General features: G+C 43.2%; 2 protein-coding genes across 6 annotated transcripts in view; both read right to left on the bottom strand.

Moving 5' to 3' along the window:
- Positions 1-13,890, bottom strand: part of TNFAIP8 (TNF alpha induced protein 8) — a 112,524-nt gene extending 98,634 nt beyond the window's left edge. The window contains exon 1 of the mRNA XM_045794871.2: positions 13,734-13,890. Within this exon, the coding sequence (XP_045650827.1) occupies position 13,734 (1 nt within the window). The 5' untranslated portion in view covers positions 13,735-13,890. The remainder of the gene's footprint in view (positions 1-13,733) is intronic.
- An 8,662-nt stretch (positions 13,891-22,552) lies between these two features.
- Positions 22,553-26,313, bottom strand: part of DMXL1 (Dmx like 1) — a 128,548-nt gene continuing 124,787 nt past the window's right edge. For all 5 annotated transcript variants that reach the window (XM_045794874.2, XM_045794877.2, XM_045794876.2 and 2 more), the window contains one exon: positions 22,553-24,677. In XM_045794874.2, the coding sequence (XP_045650830.2) occupies positions 24,453-24,677 (225 nt within the window). In that variant the 3' untranslated portion in view covers positions 22,553-24,452. The remainder of the gene's footprint in view (positions 24,678-26,313) is intronic.

A 26,313-nucleotide genomic window follows, 5' to 3' on the forward strand; every position in this document is an offset into this window, starting at 1 on the left:
CCAGAGCCGAAGGGGCGGGGCAGTCCCTGACAGGCTAAAAAGGAAAGGAAAAAACCCACATCCTTCCCCAACGTTTATTTCATAAACAAGTATATATTTAGCGCTAACTCTGTGCACTTTACAAGGTACAGCTGAGGTTACAAAGATAAGAAGCTATACTTACTCAGAGTAAGTGGCTTATTTTGGGTTAACAGGAGAGAGCGATTATTTGGCACCAGGGCTGGCCAAGTCACAAACTTGGATTTGGTAACATTTTAGCTCACTAATCATTGTATTGGAAGAGTAGGTAGATAGTCAATGGAAGGGAATAGGCATACAGCTGAGGCTCTCAAGTGCTGAAAGAATAGGTCGTACAAAGGGAAAGAAAATTAAATGATCATCATCAGAATCTTGACAAAAAATACGTGATCAGAAGAAAATGGAGTGACGTATTGAGATTCTTAAGAAAAGGAAATATGGGCCAAGGACATTAATATAAAGGTCACAACGGGCTATCACGAAATTAGGGGGTGGGGAACGCGGCTGGCTCAGTCCCTGGAGCGTGCAACTCAGTCTCGCTGTGAGTTCAAGCCCCACGTTGGGTGTAGAGGTTACTTAAAAATAAAATCTTTTAAAAGATTAGGGGAAAAAAGAAATTAGGGAAACAAACAAAAAAATCAGGGAATTACCCAAGGAATCTATCAGAGAAAGAGCTATAGCCAAAATGTCTAGAGACACTGATATGAGAAATGATAATAAGCAAGACATACATAGCAGGAATAAGACTAAATGAGCATTAAAAGGGAGATATTTTAATATATAATGCCTATAGGATCTGACAGTGTGGATAAAGTACAACCATTAAAAAAAAAAACTGGAGAAGAATGAGTAGGGTGTATGCCAAAGACATTATTTTTACTGTTTCAGCAATCAAAACTGATTATCTGGAGATGGCTTATGTATAATGCAGGACACTCAGATGGGTAATTATGACATTCTATCTCTCCTGTGACTAAAAAACCAGGATTCTAAGTCTCTAAGAAAGAAAATACAAATGTAATAAATAAGAGGTTAAACAAAAACCTGCAATCTTGAACTTGCCTTGGAAATATCATTATGAACTCACAGTACATTTTATTTTTATATATGTATATATATGCTTGTATGTAGATGTATATATGGCTATGTGTGTGTTTTCCCAGTTCTGGCCAGTAAAAAGACTTAAAAACAATGACCACTCCAGTGAATGAGCATCCCTAGTGCCTGGGTTATGGTCCTGAAATATCATTTCTCATTAAAAACAAACGAACAGGGGCGCCTGGGTGGCACAGCGGTTAAGCGTCTGCCTTCAGCTCAGGGCGTGATTCCGGCGTTATGGGATCGAGCCCCACATCGGGCTCCTCCGCTAGGAACCTGCTTCTTCCTCTCCCACTCCCCCTGCTTGTGTTCCCTCTCTCGCTGGCTGTCTCTATCTCTGTCGAATAAATAAATAAAATCTTTAAAAAAAAAAAAAAAACGAACAGACAAGCAGGGACTCTTGAAGAAACGGCTGATTCCAGGTCTAGGCAGGAAACGTACAAGACAAGCCTGGATAACCTTAACATACCAAGTAGCAGGGAAGCTATCAAAGATTACCAAGGTCATGTCAGAAAGACTAAGGAGCCAACAAGAAAAAGATCCCTCTGGTGAAAGATGGGACGATCTGAGTCTTGGTAAAAGTTAAAATTTCAGTGGATTGCAACCCATCAGATACAATAAAAAATAAAAAAAAAAACACACCTAACTGGTCACTTTTGGAAAATGACACGAAACCAATTCTTCAAAAGTGGGTAAATCAAAGGAAAGAACCAAACATTCACTCCGGTTTTTCTACGTGAACTGTACCGCTGGGTAAGTGAATCATAGTTTGAAGGGGAGTCTATCCTGATAAGATGATGGCAGCTGAGAAATGAAATCAAAATGGTGCAATTAGAATATATGAGTGGTATAGAATATATGAGTGTGCAATCCCCAGTGAACTGATAGATCCAGACAGCGAGGATCAACAGCTGCAAAGAACAAAAAACAGTGGGAGAAGCAGACATCTTCTGCCTCCCGTGAAAGAATCCAACGGCACCTGCCATCTTGCCAAAGGGATCAAACCTGAGTCTGATCAAGCCTCTGGACCCAGATGCTGGAAACACACAGCAAAGGCCCAAGCTGAACTTCACCATGAGCGCACATCTTGTTATCAACACCGTGGGAAACTCTACAGATCAAACAGCCCAGGTCCTTCAACAAAAAAACAAACAAAAAATAGATATTTTTTTTTAAATGGGGGAGGATGTTAAAGGAACCTGTAGATTCAAAGAGATCTAAAAGACACATCAAGGTTTTTAAAAAAATGAGCAAGCCTGAACTATCTCGACTATCATGGGTCAGGCTGCTCTTTTGGGTGATAAAACCATAAAGAGGTGCAAGGACGTGATTACTATAAAAGTCAGGATGGCATTTGCTTTTGGAGGGACAGAGGAGAATATGACCAGGGCTGGGTATGTGAAGGCCCTTTGTGGAGTGGCTGGCCAAATGTTCTTTCTTTCTGGAGGTATGGTTATATGAGTGTTTGTCTTACAGTAAGTCACTAAAGTGTGTATTTGCTTTGTGTGGGCTTTGGTAATTATGTTTCATTTTATAATAAAAAGGTTAAAAAAAAAAAGCATTAGGAAAATCTAGGCGTGTCAACACAGAAAGAGCCAACTGCTGGAGGGGATCACAAAGTGTAGAGGGGAAAGGGCCCAGCAGTAGACCAACGGGGAGCAGGTGTCTGATGAAGGCCTTCTGTTTCAATGCACTTTTCATGTTTAAGAAAAATGACTGCATCTATAATGTTTTGATTAAAATTTGTCTTATAACACTTCCAATAATTTCCTAAAGCTTACAGCAAATGGTGGGCTCCGAAATATGCCAATGGCAATCTCAATGCAAAATGTCCTCTGGTGCCTACGGAAATTGCCAAAAGCTGCTGGATATGGGGTTCTTACGGGCGTGAGAGCCTTCAACTTGCCTCAAAGTTATAGCATCAACCTACCTGTTTTGAGTTCCCAGAATTAGACAAGGAAGGTACACCCTTTACTCGGCCCCCCATGCAAGCTATTAGCAACAGGGGATTAAGAGAGAGAATGAACAGAACTTTCCCCTCCAAACTTTAGCAATCCTCAAGTCTAACCAAACTGTCACACCCAAGGTGTTGTTACAGCTTTAGCAACGTGAGTTCAGGAAACTAAGTGAAGCAATACAGGCTCCCGGGGTTGGCCCTGGTTCTGAGCTGTGGGGACGTGACGTTGGAGCAGTGGGTTGCAAAGCCACCGGACGAGACACACACGGAGCCCTGCATCTCCTATGGCCGACCCCCAACTGCCCAGGTCTTCTGGGGGAGGGGCAATCTCTGCATAGTGACTGTGAAGAATCTGTCCCCACTCTTAGAAAACGTGCCTCGGGCGCCTGGGTGGCACAGCGGTTAAGCATCTGCCTTCGGCTCAGGGCGTGATCCCAGCGTTATGGGATCGAGCCCCATGTCAGGCTCCGCCGCTATGAGCCTGCTTCTTCCTCTCCCACTCCCACTGCTTGTGTTCCCTCTCTCGCTGGCTGTCTCTATCTCTAATAAATAAATAAAATCTTAAAAAAAAAAAGAAAGAAAGAAAACGTGCCTCCCACAAGGATTCTATAAACCAGAGGACCCATTTGCCATCACTTAGACTAGTGCTCTGTAGCATGAGTCAGTGACGAAAGATACATTTCTCTGGGTTAAGAAACCTGTCCACCTTTTTCCCTTTACAAAACAGGACATCAGAGTTATCCTCTCAACTAGAAAAGTTCAGTTCCCTGGGTTTTGACGTCCACCCTCCCACCTTTGAAAGGTGAATGACATCGGAAATAATCCTAGGACTTTTGTCCATGAAGTGGACAGTGGCTGGCTGGAGAGGGAACAGCCTATGAGAGTCCACCGAAATTGAGGGAGTTCGTACCAGGTTTATAGAGGGGTAATGCCCTGTAGCAGCTCAGAGCACGCGTAAGGGGGGCGGGAGAACTTCTGCCGTGTGACTCCCAGAGCGGCCAGGCACCTGTGGGCTTACTTAACCTCCCCAAACCTCAATTCCTCATCCGTAAACGCGGATTAACACTCACACCCTTCTCATACATCGGCTTTGAAGCTGAAATAATCAGCACGGTGCTCGATCCACTGTGAGTACTCCATAAATGCGTGTCATTATTGCTATTATAGAAACATGAAGAACTCCTTATTTGATGGACATCTTCCATGTTTGAATGTAGGATGCTGTCTCCAAAGTAAGTTGTGCTATTTTTCTAAATCCATGGCCCTTCGCATTAAAAAGTCACTACTAGGAGTAATTACGTATAGGTGGTTTTCAACACCTCCCACATTTTCTGTTTTTCTCCCAACTCCTCATCATGGGTGGTTAGTTTTAATTCCAACAAAACCTGGTTTTATCATTCTCAGGAATAGTGACGGCCTTGACTACACATTTTCTAGAGCATGGGAGTCTGGGGACAGTGCAGGTGCTATGTGCCCACTCGTCAGGACCTCTCCCTTCTTCTTATTGGCACAGCCAACCTCTCACAGTAGAGTTTTCCCCTAATGACTGTTACTCACTTTCACAGTTTCTCTTGTAGCTGTGACTCAGTTGTGCCCCGTGAGGCCTGAAGGGACTTCAGGAAAGATTCTACCTCCGGATAGAAAGAGATGGACACTGGGGCGCCTGGGTGGCACAGCGGTGAAGCCTCTGCCTTCGGCTCAGGGCGTGATCCCGGCGTTCTGGGATCGAGCCCCACATCAGGCTCCTCCGCTGGGAGCCTGCTTCTTCCTCTCCCACTCCCCCTGCTTGTGTTCCCTCTCTCGCTGGCTGTCTCTCTCTGTCGAATAAATAAATAAAATCTTAAAAAAAAAAAAAAAGAAAGAAAGAGATGGACACTGCAGGAGAATGGATTCATCATTGCCCTCTCTGTGCCCTACCTCTCCCCTCCATATACACACACACTTCATGCCTTTGCATGAGGCTGGGGGCAGTGTGCGATACCTGGTGCTGAGGACTCCCTTTTCCGCCCATGAGGCAGGAAGTCTGCCAAAGAAAAGGTAACATGCTAACGATGGCAGAGCAGAAGGAACAGAAAGAACCTGGTCCCTGGTGATACTGTTTGGGCCACTGGATCAACCTTGCATTGGACCAACCGCAGACTGCCCTTCACGAAAGATAATTTAATGACTTTACTGCTCATACCTGTTAGTTGAGCATTCTCTTACGTGCTGCCTAAAGCAACCTGATTTTACGGCCTACATTGTGTCCCCCTCCAAAATTCAAATGTTGAAGCCCAAGCCCCCAAGACCTCAAAACAGGACTGTATTTGGAGATAAGATCTTCAAAGACATGATTCAACTAAAATGAGGCCATTCGGGAAAGCCCTAAGACAACATGACTGGTGTCCTCATAAGAAGAAAATTGAACACACAGACATAAAAGGCCCCGCACAGAGGAAGTTGAGAGCGTTTGCTGCCATCAGATCTGAGCTACAAGAATTAATAAAGGAAGTCCTTCAGGCTGAGAGACAAGAAAACACCCTGATGGAAATGGGTCTACGCTAAAGAATGAAGAGCCCCAAACATAGTAAATAAGTAGATAAACAGAAAAAAAGCTCTTTTCTCATGTTTTATTTTTTTCAAAAGATAGTTGTTTAAAGTGAAAAGTAATAACTGTGACTTGTGAACACTCTACATAGTAGATGGTAATTGTACGACGCTAACACAAAAACTATCATTTGTAATACCCTTCACAAAGGTGACTGCTAGAGAATTCTGTCCCCCAACAAATTCATATTTGGAAGACCCAACCCCCAATGTGACTATATTCAGAGATATGCCCTTCAGAGAGATGATTATGGTGAAATGAGATCACAAGGGTGGGCCCTAATATGACACGGCCGGTGTTCTTACATAAAGAGAGAGAAACCCCAGGGATGCCCACACAGAGAAAAGGCCAAGGGAGGAAATAATAGAATGCAGCCATTTGGAAGCCACAGAGAGAGGCCTCAGGAGACACCAAACTTGCTGACTCCTTGATCTTGGCCTTCCAGCCTCCAGAGTTGGGAGAAATACAGATCTGCTGTTAAAGCTGTCCAGCCTGGCATTTTCTTACAACAGCCTAAGCAAAGCAATACGGTAATATAGCATACTATTTATTACCAGGAACATACAAACCCTAAGGGCAATCATAAAAGGGAACAGAACTTAGAACAGAGGGATGGAAGATAAATTTGGGGTAGGTGTGCCTGGAGGGAGCTCAGAGTCCGGGTGTGCTCCTGCCGCCCGTCTCCGCAAGCCACTGCCCAACCTCCTACAACTGCCCCCTCTCCCAAACTGCAAGGCTCGAAGCCCCCCCCCCACCTCCCCCACTGGTGTGCCGCAGGACAGCTGCCTAGAGAGGGGGGCTCAAGCATGACTCAGAGGAGTCCCTGCTCATCCTTGCTGGTCCCTGATCAAATATTTAAACTTAACTTCAGGGAAAGACAGAAGCTCTACTAAAATGACTATTATGCATCATCAGAAGCAGACCTTTAATCTACTCCATGGCTCTTACTAGCATGATAAATTGAGAAGTGACCTAAATTCAGAAATAGGGAAGAAAGTGTCGAGGACCGGTCCAACTCAACATGCAAAAAAAAAAAAAAAAAAAAAAGAATTTAAAAAAAGAAGAAGGGGGAGGAAGAGGAAGAAGTGGAGGAAGTTACAGCAAGGTGGCTTCAAAGAAAGAAACTGTGTTCTCCACCTTGCCATTGCCCACCATTTTGAAATGAGAGGGGCACGCCAAGAACAGGACAGCCCTGGAGGTGCCCGGACCTCAGGACAGGGAAGGGGACCTAGGGTAGGTCTCACTGGCCACTTGGTGACTGAATCTGGGGCCTGGAGCTCCTCTCATCATCTGCCATTGTTGAAAAGGGGCGCCCATCCCAAGAGTGATCTACAAAGTCACAGGAGATGGCCACCAGTTGGCTGGATGACATCAGCATAGCCAGTGACTGGTAATCTAGATTTTTAACTAACGAACCCTGAGCAGATTCCCCAGGGTCCCTGCTTCACGGCTCTCAATTCCTGGATCTATTCTTGGGACACCACTGTTGGTTTTGGTTATTTTTTCGTTTCTGACCTCATCGTTGGTCAACATTTCTCAACCTGGTGAGGACCTACTAGAAAAACCACTTTGTATTTTCTTTGGATACGTACACAGGTGTTCATTTTGTGCAAGTTCATTTTAATCTTCTTTAAACTTTTAAAACTGCTCTGTACTTTCAAGAGATTTGCTCTTTCCACTGCCAAAACCACACCCCCCCCAACAAAAACAAACAAAAAACAACCCTACAGGTAATCTGCTGTCTGAATAGACTTCTTTACAGAACAAGACATTAAAACTGGTCTCCCAGGCTAGGGGTCTAGAATTTACTATGCATCAGTCAACGGGGGGAGGGGGGGGGGTGTCAGAAATACAGAGTCCCAGGCCCAGCTAACCAATTGGAGCCCAGGAATCTGCACCTTTGGTATGGAGGGTCCCAGGGGATTGTGACTTGCAGTCAGGTGGGAGCTCTGGCCCTGATGGGCCCCGCACTACTGCAGCTCGCTGGAGAAGTTCAAAGCTTCATTTGGTCTATCACCTTTGTGGCTGCCCAGATACTCGTGTGTTCAAACCATCCCACTTGGGGCACACAGGGCTGGGACCCCCAGAGCCCTTGCTTCCTCAGAAGGCTCCCCATGGACACACGGTGTCTGACCCGGGCAAGTCATAGCAGCCTGAGCCTTCCAGGCCAGAAGAGCAAAGGAGCAAAATGGCTCAGTGGAGCAAAATGGCTCAGCGCCACACAGAGGGGAGGTCTGAGCCCGCTCACCTGCGCCAGGTATACTCTGTGAGCTCCTGGGAGCCTGTCCCTTCACCCAGGCACAAGGGATTCCAACCCTGAGTCAGGACTGCTCTGCCCTTGGGTGGTGATACCATGGAATCAAACACCAGTCTTTTCCAGAAAACTACATCATCTTCTTAAAGAGAGAAGAGGGGCGCCTGGGTGGCTCAGTCAGTCAAGCATCTGCCTTTGGCTCAAGTCATGATTCCAGGGTCCTGGGCTCTCTGCTCAGTGGGGGGTCTGCTTCTCCCTCTCCCTCTGTGTTCTCTCTCTCTCAAATAAATAAATAAAATCTTTTAAAAAGAGAGAGAGAGAAGAAAGAAACACAAAGGATTTATTTCCTGATCACTGAGTGGTGGAACTGAGTGGGAGACTTATTCCTTAAAGGTTTGGATCGTCAAAAATTGTTTGAACTCTGCAATCTGGCGTCTGCAGATTTTCTCAGAAGACTGGCGTTTCTGCAGAATTCCTTTGTCTGCGTGTGTGTGTGTGTGTGTGTGTGTGTGTGTGTGTGAAAGAGCCTGAAAACAATCAGCTCAAGGGCTTGGGGTAGGGAAGGATGAAGACAGGTCTTCACAAACACACATCACAACCCTTGTCTCCTTCCTTCATTTTGGTATTTTTGTTAACAGTTATATTGCAAGAAACTTTTTCTTTTTTTAATGGTCAGAAGCGGAGACGGTTGGCTCATTTCAAATATACATGACGGTACTGCATGCCCTGGAGATAGAGAGAAGAGAGAGACAGAGGTGTGCCTAACAGACAACCGTGAAGATGCACTGTTGCCCTCTGGAAATCTCACCACTTCACCTGAGGATGTGCCAGCCCCGGTCCCTTTTCCCTTTGTGACACCGAGGACAGCTGACACATACCTGTTTTAAACAAGGGCCTGCGGAGGTTAAAGGTCAACCCACTGCTCACATCTTAACTGTAACAGGTTTCTTAAAAGCTTCCCTCTTGGGGCACCTGGGTGGCTCCGTCAGTTGAGCGTCCAGACTCTTGATTTCAGCTCAGGTCATGATATCAGGGTCGTGAGATGGAGCCCCCTGGTTGGGCTGCATGCTGGGTGTGGAGCCTGACTAAGATTCTCTCCCTCCCTCTCCCTCTGCCCAGCCCCCTGCCCCTGCATTCTCTCTCTCTCAAGGAAGGAAGGAAGGAAGGAAGGAAGGAAGGAAGGAAGGAAGGAAGGAAGGGAGGAAGGAAAGAAGGGAGAAACGCTTCCTCATGCACAGGGAGGCTCCCAAGATGCTGTGGCTCTTCTCGGGCTCAGACACACAAAACCCAGATGCCCTGCTCTGGCTCATTTCTCTCCAGCAGCAGCAGCAGCAGCAGCAGCAGCAGCAGCAGCAGCAGCAGCAGCAAGATTTCCCTCCATAATCACATGACCCTGCAGCTGGGAATCATTGAAATTGTGCTATATTCACCCCATTCTCTGGGCTCCTCTGGCATCATGACAGGGAAAAAAGAAAGTTCATGCTAAAAACACATGTGGTACAAGTTATGCCTCTTCCTCTCCCCTCCACTCAGACCCAGTAGAAACACCGTCCTCTTGAAATGAGCCCAATCTGGCCAATCCAGAAAAGCCCACCCTTTGCTGAGTGCCTTCCTCACACTGGACACCAGGACAGGGACATTCTGCTCTAATGCACACCACAAAACCCATGATGGAAATACGATCCCCAGTTTTGAGGTGGAGACACAGACTCAGAGAGCTTGGGTGGATTGTCCAAAGTCACACAGCCAGTGTGGCTGAGATGGGAAAGGCCTGCAGAGTCATGTGAACCAACCACGTTGTGACTAACCGAGAAGTCATCCTTATTCCCATTGTTTACGGAAACTACAAGTGGAATTTTGGATTTAATTCCATTCTCTGTTATTAAAGAAACAAACCTCAATGTGTTTATAAGTCAGCTTGGGGTACTTGAGCAGAGGCCCATTCCTGTGATTGCTCATCCTTTTTTTTTCCTTTGTGGTGGGGCAGATCCCTGTATGCCTGGCCCCCAGGCACCTTGAGAGAAACATCCCCACGTCAGTCCATCACCTCTCCTGTTCTAGATAAAAAAAAGCACACCCCAGGAAAACAAACTTGTCCATGCCCATCCAGCTTTGCGGCTAGCTCTGAACCCCCACGACCTTGGTTCTGAACCGTAAATACTTGCCTCTAGAGAAAAAGCAACGGCTCTCTAAAAGGATGGGTGGACATTACTTGATTGTAGCAGAGCCTGTGATGTTTTAAAACAAGTTTCTCAGGTAACTTCTCTGCTCGGCATGAAAGGCCAAAGAAACAATGTCCTCTGGAACTGGGCTGATTGCAATTATACCCCTGGCTATTTGAAATGGACATCAGAAGAAAGGTGCTTATTTCAGTTTCTTATTATTTTGAAAATGGTTCTTCTATCCTAAGGAAGTGCCTTTACTTCCCTTTGTGAAACAGAAGAATTCTAAACCCATTTTTGCCACCGTCAACTTACCTGCAGGGGCCCGTTCTTACCAACATTTTCCTGCAATTTGCCAGCCCTCCTGTGAACACGAGAGGGTTATGGGGTGCTGTGCACACAGGAGGAGCTTAATAAATGCCTCCCATGTGAATGAACGGTGCTCCCCGCCCGCAAGCTGGCTGAGGGGACACATCTCCAGATTTGTGTAACAGTGGACGTTATGGTCTTAGACTCATAGGCCATATGGTTTCTCAGGTGCCTGGATGCCTCTTGTTTCTAGAATTATCTACCCTCCACTTGTAGCTCATTTCCTCCTTTTACTCGGAAATGTCAAACACATACTAATGTCCACTGGCTACTACTATTTGACCCCATTTGTTTTGCAACAAGGTTCGCTGAATTTTTTTTTTTTAACCCTCAAACAATCATCCATTTCATCTGTTGTTAAGCACCACTTGCAGACAGAAGTTCAGAAACCGCAGTCAACTCAGACTCCAGGGCCAGAGTCATCAAAACCAGGGACAGGAGAGCGGAAAGGAAACTGTTACCCACAGAGAAACATAAAGGTTGGGGTGTTAAAAGCTCCTTTTTAGTGTTTGTTGAGTTCTTACTGTGTGCATTTGGTATTAAATGAAGGATGTGGGCAGCGTGAGGAGGGGCGAGGTGATAAAAGTTAATCCAGCCCCACACACAGTCAACTTCTGTCTCAGAGCTGAGCTGACTGAGAATGCCAAACGGGGGTCAAGGGTCCATTTTTTTTTTTTTAACCCAGGTTGGCCCTGTGCACGGCCCCAGGGCCCAAGTCAGTGGTCCTGGGACTGGGGTTGCACGAACACTGCCTTCCCTCTCTGTGAGAAAACAGGTGGCCCTCACTTGTTATCACTGATCCTCCCCTGCTTCCCGAAGGTTCCCTCATGTTCCCTCCCTTCCATGTGTGCAAACATGGAGGGGATGGGGAACAGACTCTTCTGAGAGGTGCGCCAGCAAAGTTCAGTCCTGACTGAGAGCACATGAACTCAAGGAGGAAATGTCTTCGCTCCGAGAGGCTGTCCTAAGCAGAAGAGGATTAACGGATCTGTGAACTCCAGGACCTCCATGGTGCCCAGCATGGTGGAGGCTCAACAGCGAGGAGCAACTATCTGAAATTCCCCAAGCCAGAAACCATCTAGAAACCCACCCCTCCTCCACATGGCATTTCCTAATGAGCGCTGTTTGGATGCAATCATTTCTCTCCACACACCCTTTCCTCCAATTTCAACAGAACGAAGAACTGCAGAGAGCAGGCCTCATAAAACGCTCTTCCGGCGGGGACACGCGCACCCTCAGTTTCTCGGCCATTCTGTGGGGAACCCAGAACGGCACTGTACTCACAACACCCCGCTACAAAGACGAACACTGTATCTGGCAATAAAGTCAGAAACGGAAAATTAAGGGCCAATGAAGATGAGGTTTTCCAGCTCACGCCACTCCATTTCTCATTGAATTTAGGCACGCGAGACCAAAAGGCACAAGAGATTAAACTCTCCCTTAACAAAATTCCAGGGCCCGCTTGTGCAGAATCACTACGCTTTTGGGGGACCCTTCTCACATGCAGTGATTTCTCAATGATTCTTAAATTATCTGATAAACTAGATGAATATAATGGCTTACAAGGCCTACATCTGGTCATGCAAAAACAGTGAATACAAAACGGTCAATATCTAAAGCATTCACATTTTACAGGGAGGTAGGTGGTATCCACTTCCCGAAACTATTTACTCAAATAACAGGCAGAAACTCAAAAGGTGGGCCAAGGGTGGGGGAGGCAATTAACGTGTACCGAGGGGAACAGCCACCCAAAAAATCTACAAAAAAGCAAAATTGTGTTACCAGCTAGAAAATTAGAAATAACTTGCTGACTTAACTCCCCATGACAGATCTAATTAGAAGGTGGCAATAAATGTTTCCAGGTGTTTAATTAAGTGTGATAATTATTTCTTTCCTTTAAGAGAGATGGAGTCATATGTTTACATTTCATAGCATAATGTTTCCTTAGTTAAAACACTGTGGAAACACTTTTGTGTAACACAGGATTGAAACCAGGATAAAAATATCTGCTGTGATAAGCAGCACTTAAAGTGATTTATCAGCTCTTGCTTTCATATGCCAATGTACAATGGCAACGTAAAGGCTGCTCTGTTCTGGTGATTTCCTTTAGCCACATAGCTTTCTGCCACCCTCACACCTCAACGAAAAATTTCTATTCGACATGTCATTTCCCTATAAGCATGTCTTAAATGAATTCTTATCAAGGAAGCGGGGAAATTTTATGGGGATCTCTACTTTCACAGTAAGAACATAGCAAGAATAAATGAGATACAGGAGAATTCGGAGGCTATTAGAAGTGGATAGACATCCTCAGCAACTAGGGAATCATTTTATGGATGGATTCAAGTACAGGGCGGCTACCAATTAATCTTTTTTTTTAAATGCAGAAATGTACTCTACCTTGCGATAGTATTGACCACCCCGCCCCCCATAAAATAATTTACAGAGGGATGTAATTATCGGTCTTAAGTAACTCAAGGATTTTGTTGCAAGGCTGGCTCTCAATTTAGTCCCCTTCCTTCCATCATCCTGCAGGGTCCGCTATTTCTAACTACTCCTGTGTTTTAGGAAATCAGTTGGCTTTAGCATTACGGTGTCACTGAATCAGTAAACATCCTTTAGGTGCCAAAGTTTGGTTGGTCAGCCTAGTCTTGAACATGCCTATCAGCCTCCCTGGGTCCCAAGGCGCTCATCAGGTGTTCCTCCATCAGGTTAAGGCTCTAGCGTCACAAGAGCGCGCGCAAGGACACACACACAAAACTTTCTTCTTCAAAGGCAGTCTCCACCAAACGATCTCGAGGCAAAACCGCTAGTGTGCCCGTTTTACAATGCAGGGTCGGATTACAATCTCAGGCCAGCATCTCGGTCTGCAATCTGGGGCATCGTGATAACCCGGGCAGTCCTTTGGACAGCCTGAGCTGTTAACAGGCGGCATGACATATAGCGGGGGCCGCGTCCACAGAAGGAAGGAAGGAACCGCAAGTGGGGCTCATAGGAGGACGTGGAAGTGAAGGAAAGGGTCCGCCCGAGTCTGTAGGGGCTGCTAGCCCGAGGTCTCAGACAGTCGCCGCGACGCAAAAACTGGGTAAAACTTCGGGGAGTTTCCCGGGCTGTGCGCGCCTGCACACACACTTACACACACTAGCTCACAGGCACCAACTCACACCCACTCACTCCCGAAAGTCTGGGGGAGCGGAAAGAGAGCCCCCGGGGGCAGCCTGCAGCCCAGCGACCCGGGAAGCCCCGAGAGGGTGTGTGTGAGAGACCCGCGCGCTGGGAGTTACTTACTCGGAAGAGAGGGCGCGGCGGCGCCGGGACACAGAGGCGAACCTGGTGATCTGACGGGCGCGGAGTTCCCTAAGCTGCTCGAACGCTCGCGGGCTTCCGCGTACGGATCAGCAGAGCGCGGGCCGGGGCCGGCGAGAGAAAAGGAGCCAGCGGCCGGGGGCGGGGCGGACCAGGCAGGGGGAGGAGCGAAGCAGCCGGGGCAGGGCGGGAGAGAGGGAGTCGGGGGCGGGGCCAGGAGGAGGGGCTAAAAGGTCAGGGGCGTGGCCACGAGGAGCTAGGAGTCCCGCAGAGGAACTGAGAGGAGGAGCTAGGAGGGTGGGGGCAGAGCGGGCTGGGAGGGGGGCCAAGGCGGGGATATAGGCGGGGCTAGACGATCGGGGGCGGAGCTTAGAGGAGGAGCCCGGAAGCTGGGTGCAGAGCGGGACAGGTAGGAGGACCCAGTGGCGGAGATGTGGGAGGAGCTAGATTGTCGGGGGCGAGCCACGAGGAGCAAGAAGGTCGGGGGCGGAGCTGAGAGGAGGAGCTAGGAGTCCCGGGGCAGAGCTGGCGGGGAAGAGGAGCCCAGAGGCGTAGGAGGATCGGGAGCGGAGGAGCGGCGGGGCTGGCAGAAGGACCTAGGAGCTTAGGGGAAGGGAGGAGAAGCCAGGTATCCCGGACTGGGCGAACCCAGCCTGACACTAGGTTGACGCGGCAGGTGCTTCGAAGAAGGCAGAAGAGGGCTGGACAGCGGCCTGGGAGCTGGATCCGGACTGGAAGAACGGACCTCTGGACGCGAGGGGTCAGGACTGGCTTGAGGGACACATTCGGGCCTCTATTTCTTCAGTCGGAAAAATGAGATAAACAGCCTCATAGTGTATTGAGACGGTTAAATGAGCTCATGCATGTTTACCGTGCCTGGCACGAAACAGGTATGCATGACTGTTACCGACTGTTGGTATTATTATTGATTAGAACTATCCATGTAAGCCCCTAAATCCCACCTGCTCTTAACTTTTTTTTTTATTCTCTGCCCCCCCCCCCCCTTTCCAGCTTCTACTGGCCTTAAGTCTACCCAGCGATGTCTGACTCATTCATGACTCCTGGTTGCCATTCGCGGAGATGGCAGGGCTTCCTCTCTCAGTTAAAGGCTCATTGGCTCCTGGGAAGCCGGTCTGGTCTCAGCCACTTTCGTGGAATTCACTGTGACTGCTCCTGCTTGTGGGGGCAGAGGCTAGCTTTCCCCCGGAATGGGACAGAATCTGTGCCTTCCTTCTGCGAAGGAGCCCCCACCTGGGGTAGCGGTTCATGAAAGTGCTGACCTTCGTGGGAGCACAGTGAAAACCGCACACATTCATGGTGTGCTCTGTGCAGAGCGCTCTTCATAATACTAGCAAAACTTAGTACGTGCAGGTCACCGTTCTAATCCTCACAACAGCCTATAATATAGATCCTAAGGCTACCTTAATTTTACAAAGGGAAAGGGGGGTATAGTAAATTAAAATAGCCTGCCCAAAATTACACATTCAGGAAGTGGCACAGTATGGCTGGGAGATAATTAATCATTTTGTAGGTGAAGTAGACCAGAAAATCACAACACATTCATGTTTAATGCCCCAAATAAGAATATGGACAAGGTTCAGTGGTGTTTAGAAAAAAACACTGTCCTGTGGTTATAGCTATGGGGAAAAGAGTGTCAGGAAGCCTCCCTGGAGGAGGTGAGGTCTGAGCTGGGTTTGGAAGAAGGAATAGGAGTTTCAGGAGCAGCTACAGGTGGAGAAACTAGCACAGTCAACATTTTTCAAGTACTCAGAAGGGTTGGGGGAAAGTAGAGTGTAGATTGGAATGAAGCTAAAATAACAAAAGAGGACCAAATCCAAGTGTTTTTGTTGTTGTTTTCTCCTATAGGAGCTAAAGAGCATTAATTTGACCCCTGGTTAGTAGAAAGCCAGAAGGATTTTAATCTTGGGAAACACGCCAATTGTTGTTCCAGAAAGTTTAATCTGAAAACAGCAAAGAGAATGCCAGAGTCAGGAAACTTGCTTATGAAGTTACTGAAATCTGACAGGTTGGGATACTGTGGTAGGCAGAATAAGAATCCGGGAAGGATGTCCACTCCCTAATCCCTGGAACACTTTGCAGATGTGCTGAAGTTTAAAAACAATGAGATGGGGAGCTTATCCTGGATTATTTGAGTGGGTCTAATCTAATCATGTGAGTTCTGTAACGTGAAAGAGTGGGTCAGAGAGATTCAAAATATGAGAGGAACTGGACCTAGTTCCCAAGCCAAGGAATGGGTGGCCTCTAGAAGCTGGAAATGGACGCCAACAAAAAGTGGGAATCTCAGTCCTACGGCCACAAGGAAGTGAGTTCTGCCAATAACCCAACTAAGCAGGGGAAAGGGGATCTTCCCTTAGAGCCTACGGAGGGGAACTCAGCTCTTGAGGTGACACTTTGATTTTATCCTGTTGAGACCCACATTGGAATTCTGCCCTACGGTACTATAAAATAATAAATTTTGTTGTTTCAAAACCTTATATTGGTGGTAATTTGTTGTGACAGTAAAAGGAAACGAATACAGACGCTGAAGGCCTACACTAAGTGGTTGGAAAGGAGATGGCTCATGCAGGCCCTGGAACCTGATGGGATGTGGGGGTTGAGGGAAGCAGAGTCATCTAGGTTGATTCACAGGGTTTCTGGTTTGGCAGGCTCAGCCTTTGGTGGTGCCACCCATTAGAGGGAGGGACAAAGGTATTTACTTTCTAAACACTTTCTGAGTCTGCAGTGATGCAACTAAATTAGGATTAAGAGTTTGTACACTCCCATCCTTCCCCACCCCCAAATAATTAGAAATGATTCCTGCCTGAATGCCCACGGGCAGTGATATTTGTCACCGCCAACTGAGCACTGTTGTTGTGTATCTGCCCTGTGAAAGCTGGATTGACTTAGGACAAAGCAGGAAGCGTTAAGGAGACCTGGCTTCTGCTGTCTGGGATACGAGGAGGCGACTGTCTGCATGACTGCTGTGAGAGTCAGCCAGGGTGTCATGGTGTCTGCAGACTCAGCTCCAGGAACTGTCCCCATTGCTTCACTTCTGTCTCCCTTTTTCCCAGCTGCACCCTTAAATAGCACTGCCCAGAGCCCCTTCTATCTTTATCACGGTTTTATAATATATCTTCAATGCTCTTTTTTTTTTTTAATATTTATTTATTTGACAGAGAGAGAGAAAGAAAGCACAAGCAGGGGGAGTGACAGAGGGAGAGGGAGAAGCAGATTCCCTACTGAGCGGAGAGCCTAGTGGGACTCGATCCCAGGACCCTGGGATCATGACTTGAGCCGAAGGCGCCGAAGGCAGATGCTTAACCACTGAGCCACCCAAGTGCTCCTCCCTTCTCTTTTATCCTCAACCTCTCAAGCTCTATACTTTCCTTGCAAAACTTTAGGGGAGCTCAGTCGGTTAAGTGACCAACTCTTGGTTTCGGCTCAGGTCATGATCTCAGGGTCATGAGATGGAGCCACATGTCAGTCTCCGTGCTGAGTGTGAGGTCCTCAGCCCCTCCTCCCACTTACATGCACTCTCGCTCTAAAATAAACAAATATTTAAAAAATACTAAAAATAAAATAATGCAAAATTAGAAATTCCCCATGGACCCTGCCACCTTCTCTCACCACAGCCCACTTTACTAGGGCCATCTAGACCTGACAGGCCACAGGACCTGCTAATAGAAACAATGCAGAGGGACCATCACCTCAGGGCTTACTTTAGTGGGCTGGGGAAGGAGAGGAACTCTACAGTCTCAGGCAACTTGCATTACTGTCTTAAAGAATTATTACTCTTCCACGATATTTCACAGTGTGATAATATTTAAAAGTTAGCAAAGTTATTAACTTTCCTATCTTACTTGAGCAAATAAACACTTGGATCACTTCATTTCAAATTAGCTCTTGTGTATTTCCAATGTGGGGTCATAAAAAAAAGTATTAGCATCTAGGAATCTTCTAATCACTAGTCTATTAGTGAGTGGCTAAATATATTATTAAATACTTGCAGCTCCATCTGGATTAATGAATCCTCCCAGACCAAAAACCCAAGACACAAGACCCCAACACCCTATAAATCACACGAAATAGAGATAGCTGTAACTCTAGCCGCCTGCCCAAAATACCTCTGTGCATGCCTGTTTTTGCTTCTACCAGCTGAAGGTAGGAACTAACTTTAGATACATTTGTAAGTTTTAAAAAATCTTCTGATCCTGTTTCTCCTGTCCTCTCCTCTCTCATTTGAAGTCTCTAGTGTGCTTACTGAGCAGCAAAAAAAGGTGTTTTTTTTAGTGCAAAGAACTAGGTGGTAGCATGACATGTGCAATAAAAATGTATGCACATATACTCTGGGCGGAGAGTGGGAGTGACTCGTATTGCCTGGATGAACAGGGAAGATTTCACAAAGAAGCTTCCATCCAACCAAGTCAAAAAGGATGAGCTGGAGTTTTCCAGGCGGGGAGAGAAGGGTTCTCTGGGAAGTGTGGAGAAAGAGATCATCAGGTCTAACATTTTCCAGCAGGCTAAAAGCACTGAAGCAAGGCTGTGCACCTTAAACACAGCCAAGGGAAATGCTTATGTGGTCTTCATGCTTTAACCACATTTTCATGCAAGTCTGTCAATGAACGTGCCTGATTCAAAACAGGGCTGTAACTTCACCATCCTCCAAACTCATCATCTGACGGCTGCTTCACCTCTTTCCAAGCCTATTTCTCATTTCAGAGCATTATCATAACACGTCATCTTGTCCTTAATGTAACCACATGAGTAAAGAGTATATGCGTTTTTCCAAATAAAGGTGCAGATTGGGTCGGGTAGAATTGTTCAATGTCAGGCAAACTAGAAATTTGAGCATAAAATAAAAATTTTCTATTACTTCCATAGACCACACCCCCAACTCATAGCTGGTACAGATCACTGGTGATTACACCTTCATCAGAGTATTTTTTTCTCTTTATTCAGAATTACTTACCTTCTATAAGTCACTAAAATGCACTTCTGAAGAAAACTTGCTAGAACTATTGCCTGCATCAAAGGGCGACTTTATCCACAATCTTAGCTGATTCAATCAACCACCCTCCCCATGAAAATGAGTTCTCTCCATGTTTCCAGATGTTCAACCTTTGAGCCATTCTGTATAGAAACTAAAGTGCTGCCCGTAGTTAGAACCCTTATTTTTCTGTGGTTGCACCACCGGACTCCTTGTCTACATAGGTTCTTCCTCACCTGAGTTTTTTTCTTTTTGACTCTCTCAAATCTCACTTGAGCCTATCCCAAACACTACAAAGCTTAGTTTTGTTTTGTCTTTGGCCGTGTAATTCTACTTTGAAGATTTTCTTCTACAAATACGGTCTAAAATCCTCGGAGTTCTCTTGTGTACTTACCCATGAAATGCTAGTCCCAGTTGGCAACCCTGCGCTTGATTTTAAACCAGGAAGGCTCCCACCTTACTGCTTGAATACTCCCAGCACAGCACCCTCACCTGGTGGGCTCTTGTTCTCCTGGAATAATAGCCTCTCACTTTTCCCTCCACTTACCAATCTTCAGAGTGAAGAGTTGCTGTGCTAGCTCTTTGTATGTGGGAGTTACCTGTGTCTTTGTGAGCACGCATGCCTCTGTCTACATAACAATGGCCTCATGGATATATTTTTTTTAAGACTTTATTTATTTGGCAGAGAGAAAAACAGCCAGCGAGAGAGGGAACACAAGCAGGGGGAGTGGGAGAGGAAGAAGCAGGCTCCTAGTGGAGGAGCCCGATGTGGGGCTCGATCCCAGGACTCTAGGACCACACCCTGAGCCTAAGGCAGTCGCTTAACGACTGAGCCACCCAGGCACCCCTCATGGATATTTTTTTTAATTATCCAATATTGTAGTCGATTACAAATTGTCTTGGAATAGAGACACGACCAATGTTGTGTTTAAGTCCTTTTGTCGAGATTTCAGAAAAATTCAAGGGTGTGCCATGTAGACACTTTTCATGAGATACTAGAATTTCTAAGAATCTTAATGTGGTATACTAACTACAGCAATCTTGGAGGAAGCTCAAGGTAGGTAAGAGCTCATTTCAGAAAAAGAAGTGTGAGTGTGCCTTTTTTCCTGAGTGGATTAATTAAGTTAATACAGAAAATATTGTTAAAGTTAAATTAAGTTAATACAGAAAATATTGTGATAAAAACACAAAGTTTTTAGAGCGATTTTACTAGAAGGGACAGGAATAGCACAAAATGTAAAGAGGATTCCGAACCCTGAAACAACACTTGCCAAGAAATAGGCCGACACTCTTTTCAGTTAAAAACATGGGCCACGGGACACCTGGGTGGCTTAGTTGTTAGGTGTCTGCCTTTGGCTCAGAGCATAATCCCAGGTCCTGGGATTGAGCCCTGCATCATGCTCCCTGCTCTGCTGCAAGCCTGCCTCTTCCTCTCCCACTCCCCCTGCCTGTGTTCCCTCTCTCACTGGCTCTCTGTCAAATAAATAAAATCTTAAAAAAACAAAACAAAACATGGGCGACTTTTACAGAAAAAAGCTCACTCAGAATTTAAAAGAAAAAACAGCCCAAGGGAGGGGCCAAGAGTTGTGCAGAATTAATTTGAGGATTACTCAAGGACTGGTGACTTCTCAGCTAAACTTCGGAATCTCAATGGACCGGGTACCAGTGTGTGACTCCTATTTCCCCTCTTTTAGAGTGGGAGATAGTCATACTACCTCTGTCTCACAACTGCATGTTTGGTGTGTGCAAGGCACATAACTACCTCATTAGTTCATAGGTCTCTGGAGAAGTACTCTACACAAGGAACCTCATTCAAGGAGCCAAATACACACTTGGACCTGACTTTGATAATGGGATCCTGTGGCTCAAGCCTGACTTGGAAGCAATAACAGGATGAAAATACTGGAGTTTTGGGGAGTATTTTGCATGTGGGGAGAGATGTAGATTTTAAAATGATTTAACACTTATCCGGGACCGATGCACTGTACTGCTTAAATTCTGTTACATAGGTCATACCTACACTGGGTGGACAATTGCGCAGGAGTAAAATATCTCTACTGTGGAAAGAAATGGATTATCACACCAATGATTTTATCACCCATGTGTATTTGCTGTGGGAGAACTTAAGAAATATTTCTTACTACCAGGAGCCTTGTGAAACAATGTGATACTCTGATGGCATGAGCTATACACATTTCTATAAGACCTTTAAGTAACGAATGTTCAACTTTTTCCAGGTACTCCAAAGGACAACATTTTAACCTTTCTACTTAAATACATATTAAGCATCAAGATATCTCAATCCAAAGAGTATTCTTGACAAGGCCACTTCATTCAACACAGCAGCTCTCAGCCATTAAGTACTATGTGATTTAAAGATACAGATTTTCTCTGTCTCTCTATTTGATATCCTGTTACTGAGGTTCAAAGGAGTTTGGAAAAGTATTAGCTCCTTCTTCCCTTCTCCCATGTTAAACTTTTATGTATTCCTCCATACATATTTGTCTGTATATACATATAGGACTAAAAAACCTGATACAATATGGGGTATTTACCTTTTACTTAGCAATTTTTCTCACTAACCTCTTTTTAGATTAACGGATACCAATCTGGCATTCTTTTAGTGTTGAGAGTATTCAATTCCATGGATGTTTGACAATTTAACCATTTACCTACTAATTAACATTTAGATTTCTAGTTTTTTTTTTTCCTCCAGATAGCTCAATAAATACCTATGTACACATATTTATGTGCATAGGTGCTGTCATCCTTGTAGGATAAGTTCTCAAAAGTAAGACTGTTTAGTGAAAGTATGTGTATTCAAACTTGACAGGCATCTAGGTGACTGTGTGGCAACTTACTCCTACCGGTAGTGTTTCAGGGCATCTGCTTCCTTATATCTCCGTCAAACTGATGTTGTCCCTTGATTTTATACCAATTTGACAGATGACAAGTGGTATCACATTGTTGCTTTTTTTTTTTTTAACATTCCTTTTACCATTAGTGAGGATGAACATACTTTATACTTGCTTTTCCAATGTCCTGTTCTGTGAATTGATCTCTCCAACAATTTCATTTTAAAGTTCTCTCTGCATATGTGGACATTAATAATTTTCCTATTACTATACAAATACTTCTTATAGTCTACCTGTTCTTTTAACTTTAACGATGGTCCCCTGCCATGCCATTACGTATTTCTGTTTAGTAAAGTTTGTCTGTCTGGCTTTCCAACCCTGTTAAAAAGATCATCACCACTTTAAGATTGTATAAGGACTTTCTTAAAGTGGGTATCTTTGTATTGTACTCCAACTGTTGAGATCAGTGTGAGAAATTCTTGCAATTTTTTAAAGTAATTTTTTAAAAAAGGAAAAATCAATTTGGGCAAAACAAAAAGAACAAGAAAGGAGGATGGAATTGACTGTCCCATGATTCTACTTAAGAAAAATCATCCATTTCAGAAAATGAGACTTGCAATGTTGTGAACTTTTCCATCATTACAAAGCCACATTCTCAGAAAATGCACAATTTAAAAAACATATTTTGATGTACCCATTCCATGAATGTGGCTAAAATTTTACATGTATGTACATCATTTTATACTTAAATATACATTTCAACTTTTTATTCTCACCTTTTTTTGAATAAGGTTTATATATTAAGTTAAAAAGGAAGAACAAGGTATTTAGGAAAATTACTCAATCCTTCCTATATTTACCAAATATAAATACAGAAATTCTTTATCTAAATATGTCACATATACTTTAAGTCAACTAACGTTGCATAAATATTACTTAAAACAATAGCATGCTAAAAAAAAAGTTACTGCATGATTGTTTATTTAAAATATTATGACTCTGATGTAAATACATATGGGCTTACATAATTTATTACTCATATAAACCCTCAATTAAAATGCTTAATTGTTCATCCACAATGCCTTTTTTCTAATAAGCATAATAAATTTTCTATCTCATTGAAAGTGTTTAAAGCCTTTTGAATCTTGATTTGTGCAGTTACTGAAAAATAACTTAAGCTGAACTACATCACACAGCAGTATCGTTTTCAATGATGCCACAGATCTGTGGCAAAATAGTCACATATGGTTACTGTTATTGCACGGTTATAGATACAGGTTATTATGTGCACATAAACTCTCTACATAATCAATGACAGTGTTTTCACTGCAACTAGCTTAACACATTTAAAATTATGAATACAATTTACAAAATCTTTAACAATATACTTTTAAGATAAAAGTATCCTGAGGATATTACAAAATTCATTTTACCAGCCCTTCATTTCTTTGCTTTGACTCTTTAATTTCCAAGATAATAGTTGTTCATATTTTGTTACATAAAAATGTTTTTATAGTTCCTATTAACAAAATATATTTAAGCTACATAGTATATAATTGTCCCTTAAACACTTAGTCCCATCTGCCTTCAGGCTCCTTGGCTAAAATCAAGTTGTCTTTAATTTTTAATCAGAAAAGGTATAGCACAAAACAGACAGAAATAGGGTTATTAGCACATTTAAGTTAAAAGCATTGTGCATATTTAATATTTTGGTCATATTTTATAGTAAAATAATATATTTTGGCAAAAATAATAAAATATAAGGTTTAGTTTATTTTCTATTAGTGGTAGATCTGGCAGGTATTTTACATTTGTAAATATTATCTATTTAATTTGACTGTTTTCACATTTGTTTCTAAAAACACTGCTATAAGGTGTTCAGAACTTTGAGACTAAAAGCACCTAAAAAAAAAAAGTAAAATCCTAAAATGGTGCTCTAAAATCCTTAGACAGTTTTATAAACTTACTTTTGAGTGTCTCATATATGCTAACACAGAATTGTTATTGCCTGCTAAGACTTATTTGACTCAAGATAATCTTTAAAATAATAATCTTGGATGTCTTCCTGAAATTATTTGAAATTATTTGAAAACTAGGATGGGAATTCAAAAATTAAGAACAAAAAAACATGGAAAAAACATCTGCAAAAAAAGTTGCTATTCTAGTGGCAGTAGTTGCTATGGCACAAAAACACATGAAAAGACTTGTAATTTTCTCTGATATATACACAAACTAAGTTCAAATAAGATGTGTGAGATATATTACATATATACAAACACACTTGGGCTCCAAGCAGGAAATGGGGAATTTCATATAATAAGCCATTTGGGACATATATCACTCAAGTCCCAATGACAGTTTTAATGAAGATGTTCATTACATTTTTTATTCTTGCCCAATTATCAATCTATCATTAACTAACACAAGAAGAGTTTGAGATGTATTAGTTCGAAAAAAAGAAGTAAGGGCATGGTAGATTAAGTGATGACTGATGTCAACTGCCTTTAGTTAAAGGGTATTTTTACTGTTAAAGAAATTCATACAGAGACATCTGCAGAAGAGTTTATCAACAATAAGAACACAAAACTCCTTTAACACTATGACATACTCACTATAACATACTATAAATATGTATTATTACAGTATTACTTATACATTCTACTTTAGGCAATATAGTCTAATTCTGAATGACCTTGTTAATTTTTAAGGCATCAGTGCATCAAGGGCAAAGCTCCATAAAATAAATATGAAAACAAGGAAGCATTAGCTTATCTGTGGCAGAGAGAGTGATCACTGTACATTATACGTCGCCCACTTCCATGGAATAGGGAATAAATTATACATCTTATTGTCAAAATGTTATAGCATAAATTTCACATCATTTTTCAACACTTCATTTAATGGGCTAAACTGATCAGGCAGTATCCTCATTTTCATTGTTCCATCAGCTCCACATGAAAAAATGTGATTTGCTGGTCCTGTCTCAATTTGCATCACTCCAGTTCCAATATTTCTGAAAATGGACTGCCGGGCATGTTCATTGATAAAAGTGTGGAGAAGACTAAAGGTGGACAGACTCCAAATCTGAAAGACATTAGGAACAAAATTAAAAATTGAGGTTGGTGATTACCTTAAAAATCCAAATGAAAAATTTAAGCCCGTTTTTGTATGCAAATAAGTAATTTCTAAAACAAAGATGGAAAAAAAACCTGTGTAAGCCTAAGGTCATAACCTTTTGACTCTGTGTTGCAATTTTCCAAATCCCTTTGATATTATTACATTCGTCAAAATCCATCCATTTAGAAAGAAAGTATTTTAAACCCTGCATTGGAGAGAAGAACTCAGGTAGAGGAGGTTGAGTGTACAATGCTATAGAAACTTGCAATATTATAGGGACTCTCAGCAAAGCTTGTGCTGTATAGTTTACAATGGGGTAATCGTTTGTAATACCCAGCAAGGGGTTAGAACCACTGGAAAGATAGCCTCAGAAAGTTGTTCCAACTGCAAGATAAATTACCACAACTTTAGTATAATTTATTGAGGTTTTCTATTTGTAGGTTCTACCAAAATAAATGTGCCTGTTATTAAAGTAAATTACTTATAAAATAATTTATAAGCATTTTCACTTACGTGAAAGACTTAAATGCTTTCAGGACATCTATTTTAAATTTAGGGAAATCCAATTAATTCCTGATTTTTTTTAGATCACTTTTTTTTGGATTTATTTATTTGTTTGTTTATTTATTTTTTAATCTTTCTTTCTCCTAAGAAATTCTTTAGTTCATACTACTCTGGACAGGATTGTTAAGTTGTGACTTCTGAATACTACATGGTACAGTTTCTAATCTTTTTTTACTTGATTAAATAATAAACCTCAAGATCAGAGCACAAACTAATCTGAAGAACTAATCTAAAATACAATACATCTTACTCTACACTGAAGGCCGTTCAAATAAGAAACTAGCTTCAAACTGAAGGAAAATAATTCTGTATGGAAGTTGGTGTATATAATTGATAGAAAAGCCTTTTTGAAATTAAACAATTCTAGTTAATTTTTTTTCTGGCTGATAACTATGAAAACAATATGCAGGTTCTAACAAAGTAGCCCAACTTATTCTTACTAAATAGTCTCACTAAGGATTAAAACAATGGATTCTAAGAATGTAGCCTCCTTCAGTGGGTTGCTGACCATTACAGTAACTTACAGACGAGTCTAAACTGACTTATCCCTGCAGATCTTTCCAAGTGTGGCCAGAGGACCCTCCATCAAGACTGCTAGGTATGCACTATAAAAATACACATTCCTGAGCTTTAGAGTTACAATCGGAGTATATCTAGGGTGGGACCTAGCAACAGTATTTCTAGGATGGGATGCGTTTTAATAAGCTGCTTAACATTTTAAACAACCTCTAAGATTTAAACACAGTGGTGTTTGAGAAGGACAGGGTTTATCCAGGTACATTCAGAATCCTTGAATCAGGCACTGAGTGGCCGGATGCTAATGCTACAAATGAAAAAAAAAAGGGGGGGAGTAATTCGGTATAAAGGAAAATGTTAGTATATTTCATAGTATCCGAAACTGCATTCAGTGACTCTGAAAATGGGAGTCAAGACTAATTCCAATGCCTGAAATATGTTTGTATGTATGGAAAATCAAGTTCTATTGCACATTAATTAAGCATATTTGAAAACAACTGAAAAAGAGACAATTTCAAGTTAA

This window comes from Ursus americanus, chromosome 5, assembly GCF_024610735.1.
Source record: "Ursus americanus isolate L20-20 chromosome 5, mUrsAme1.1.p, whole genome shotgun sequence".
NCBI classification, from domain to species: domain Eukaryota; kingdom Metazoa; phylum Chordata; class Mammalia; order Carnivora; family Ursidae; genus Ursus; species Ursus americanus.